Source organism: Acanthisitta chloris, unplaced genomic scaffold, assembly GCF_000695815.1.
Source record: "Acanthisitta chloris isolate BGI_N310 unplaced genomic scaffold, ASM69581v1 scaffold23517, whole genome shotgun sequence".
NCBI classification, from domain to species: Eukaryota; Metazoa; Chordata; class Aves; order Passeriformes; family Acanthisittidae; genus Acanthisitta; species Acanthisitta chloris.
Genome location: NW_008684574.1, coordinates 10365 through 14119, shown reverse-complemented (window position 1 = coordinate 14119; position 3755 = coordinate 10365). Strand labels below are relative to the sequence as shown.

At 37.0% G+C, this 3755-nt stretch overlaps 1 protein-coding gene across 1 annotated transcript in view; it reads left to right on the top strand.

Moving 5' to 3' along the window:
- Positions 1 to 98: 98 nt before the first annotated feature.
- The window catches only part of CLUL1 (clusterin-like 1 (retinal)), a gene marked incomplete at its 5' end in the record, with an annotated part of 9837 nt that continues 6180 nt past the window's right edge, over positions 99 to 3755 (top strand). The window contains 2 exons of the mRNA XM_009079405.1: positions 99 to 247; positions 2021 to 2188. Coding sequence (XP_009077653.1) covers positions 99 to 247; positions 2021 to 2188 — 317 coding nt within the window. The remainder of the gene's footprint in view (positions 248 to 2020; positions 2189 to 3755) is intronic.

Below are 3755 nucleotides of genomic sequence, written 5' to 3'. Positions count from 1 at the left end.
GGAAACACAGAGCTGTTTCATTCTTCATCATCAGTGCATGACAACTTGCGATAGTGTTAAAATCTGATTAAGTCACTGTATAATTTGGCTTTTTTTAGAATTATCTGAAGTTGGAGAGAAGTATGTAGATGAAGAGGTAAAGAAAGCTTTGATTGGTATTAAGCAGATGAAAATTATGATGGAAAAAAATGAAGACAAGCATGTAGATCTCATGAAAACCTTGAAGAAGAGCAGTGAAGAAAAACAGGTAACTGAAAGGCATCTGGTTCTTTTATTCTGTTTCTGGTTTTGTTAACTTGCAGCAATTTTTAATCAAAGATGAGGCAGGTAGTATGTGGATTTAGTTTACCTCCTGGAAGTAGTACAGCATGCCGTTGTGGTTAGGCCAATATTGTATGTGCACTCCAAGCAGCATGCATCTCGTTATGTGGTCATGGGATTGATAGAAAATCTGCTCCTGCACCTTTGTCTCACTAGCAGATAAAAATTGCACTTACTGCTTATTTCTAAAAATCCCCTGCTTCACTAAATTTACACCAAGGCAGCTGCTGGCAACTGTGTTGAGAGTACTTTGTGTGGAAGGTCCAGCAACCTTGCCCTTCATGTCTCTATACACCTGAGGCCACAAGATGTTTCCCAGCTTGCTTTCCAAACTTCAGTCCTTCAGGAAAAAATCAAAGCCATAAATGATAATGTGCTTTACAAAAAGTACAGTGATTCAGGGAAATTTCCACTGTCCTAGTGCAATGCTTAAACTCACAGCCACATGCTCAGATGATCTGCAGAAACAGAGATTACTGTAAAATTTAAAAATTACAAAGATCCTAACTATTGATTTCAATGAAGTTCAAGTAAAATTCCCCCTTGGCTCAACATCTGGTAGTTAGTTTAAACTATTTGTATTAGCAAGCCAAAAAGTACCTGATAGTTTTCTAACATCTTTACAAATACCAGTGCACTCCAACAACCAACTGAATGATTTCATTTACGCAGAACTTACATCCATAGTGAGAATTCATAAAACACTGAATAAATGTATTAGAAAGATCAGAAAATAACTAAACATAGAATATGAAGACCGCAGTTACTGTCTCCATCAAGCACATTCTGACAAAAGTTTTCTTTTCTGTGAGCATCTTCCCTACATATTCTGCCAAAAAAAAGGGGAAAATGACCAATTAAAAGGTTTCTTCATACTTAGAAACAACTTGAAACATTGTTTGGAAACCTAAACTATTGAAATGCGTTGCAATTACAGAGAGAAATTAATGATGTGCAATCTACTTCAATGGGAAGAACTTTTCTGTCTTTCCATTGTCAAGTCTGTCCTAAAATGCTGCCTCTGATCTGCTCAGCTTTGTGCTCTACCTGATAAAGGACCCAGTAAATAGAAGCAGCATTGTAAAATGCATCTTGTTTCCCCTCAGTATGGAAGGAGTGCCTCACACTTCCACAAGAGCAGGAACAACCCCTCTCACTACAGTCTTTTTATTAGTGTACTCCCAAACAGCAGAAATGCTATACTTTTGTTTATTTTTATACATCTGTGCATTAGAGAGAGACTTTATGTATGGCAGGGACCTAGCCTCATGAAATCCCTTGAAGAATACTGCAAAGCAACAAAAAAGGATTATTTGTGGAACAGATTAATACTGTTCAGATGATATGGAGAAAAAATGATACGAGTTGAGCACGTGACAATGTGGGAGGTTTAATTCTTCTTACACAGAAAGATGTGTGGGTTTTTTTCATAACCACAAAGCTACTGGTAGACTGTAGAGAATCGTTTGCTGTGGCCCCTGAGAGAACACTATCAGGAAAATCCCGTAAGGAAAAGGTTTTCAATTTTCAGTTCCCTCCATATGTGACTGCAGCTGAGAAGACAACCTACCCTAATGGCTAGGGATTAGCAAAAAAAAGGAGCCATAAATAGCCAAAATGAGTGATCAACTCATAATGAGATAAGCATTTAGAATACTAATCTGAAAATCGCCGTCAACTGAATCTTCTTCTTACCTAGCAAGCCTTGAGACTTATGGATGAAGTAAAGGAAAGACTGGAGGAAGAAGAAAGACAATGTCAAGTATCCTTGAGAAATTTATGGGATGAATGTGAATCTTGTTTAGAAAGCACCTGCATGAGATATTACACAACTTGCAGACACGGTGTGTCAACATTTAAAAGAAAGGTAGGAAGAAACTTTATATCTGGGGAAACTCTTGAATTCACCGAACAGTTTTAGAGAGAGCACAAATTATTTTCTCAGGATCCAGATCTTCCAGTTATATCAGGTTACTAAAATTAATTCAATTTGGAGGGTCTGGAAATGTGAAGTTATACAGCAGAGATTACATGTGATTCTATGCATATGAATGTTGAGCCAAAATGAGTTCGGTTGCACCCTGGCGAGACTCCCTGGACACTAATTGTTCCCCTGACTCCACCAGACTCACTCCAGATATACAATGATTTCTCTCACAGTAGGACTTAGCATTAAGATGTTCAGTAACTGCTTGTGAAAAATGCCACATAGATTCTTTACAGTCCATCTGAAAATCAGTAAAATTAAAAGTGCAAATATAGTTAGCAAAATTCCATGAGGAAAAAAATCAGCTACTTATACAACACCATTCTTTCATATATTTATTTTAAATTAACTCTTTTAAGTAACAGAAAAAGCTTAAAAATGCTTAATTGTTCCTTTAATAAAGGAAACTGTCAGCAATGGAGATTCCCCTAATTCTACCAGAAAGAAAATATGCTTTCCTGGCTGGCACATTATTACTAATACCAAAAGATTTAACGAAATTTTAATCACATTTTTTGTTTGGTCATACACTTTAAGTGCAGCTTAACAACCAAAACTGTGCAATTACTGCTACTGAAATGTTAGCCAGATTACCTAGCTCTCACTCTGTCATGTACTGAAAAATACAAGAACTTAAACATTAAACATGGTATGTTTCAGACAAGCTTTACTGTGCAAAGGTATTTAACATTTGTGCATATTCCTAAAACAATTCAGGTTAAAATGTGGAAGATAATAAGTTTAAGACTATTGGTGATACTTTTAGCTTTTTAGATACCACTCATGGATACCTCAAATGTATCTCTTGGACTTTCAAGAGTCCATGGATGCTGAAATTATTGCAGTAAAAGTTATACACTGCACTGTCACTGTCCTTGACCCTCTTGGTAACTTCCTCAATGATATATTCGGTTTATTTGAAACATTCAAAGTAAGAAATGTGTTGTGACCTAAATCACATTAAAAAAAAGAGGACAAAGATGATGACTATGGCTGAGGACACACAGATAGCAGAGGCAATAATGGCTTAGGCTGTTTCTGCAGAGCAATTTCACAATTCACCTTCCCTCTGAACTGCACTAATGGTCAGATCAAGCTAATGATTTCATTTTTTTTAAAAAAATGTGTATATTTATATCTGTCTATATCTACCTATATGTGTGTGTTTAGCAAGGTACTTCTTAACTCTTACCTGTTTCCTAACGTCATGGAGCATGGCTCTACAAAATACTGCTCAGGCATAAGTAGTTCCTTAAAGTATGCAGCAGGGAACCAGTGGCTGAGAGCCAGGAACTGGAAACTGTATAGCAGAGTTGACACTTGGCCTCTTCCATCATCAAACCATGGACTCAGAGCCACTGCTTTATCAATTTTACTGGGTTTCAGTTAGCACAAGGATGTGAGGATTTGCCCATTGGTGAGAGAGGGCAGGCTGTTTACAGATGAC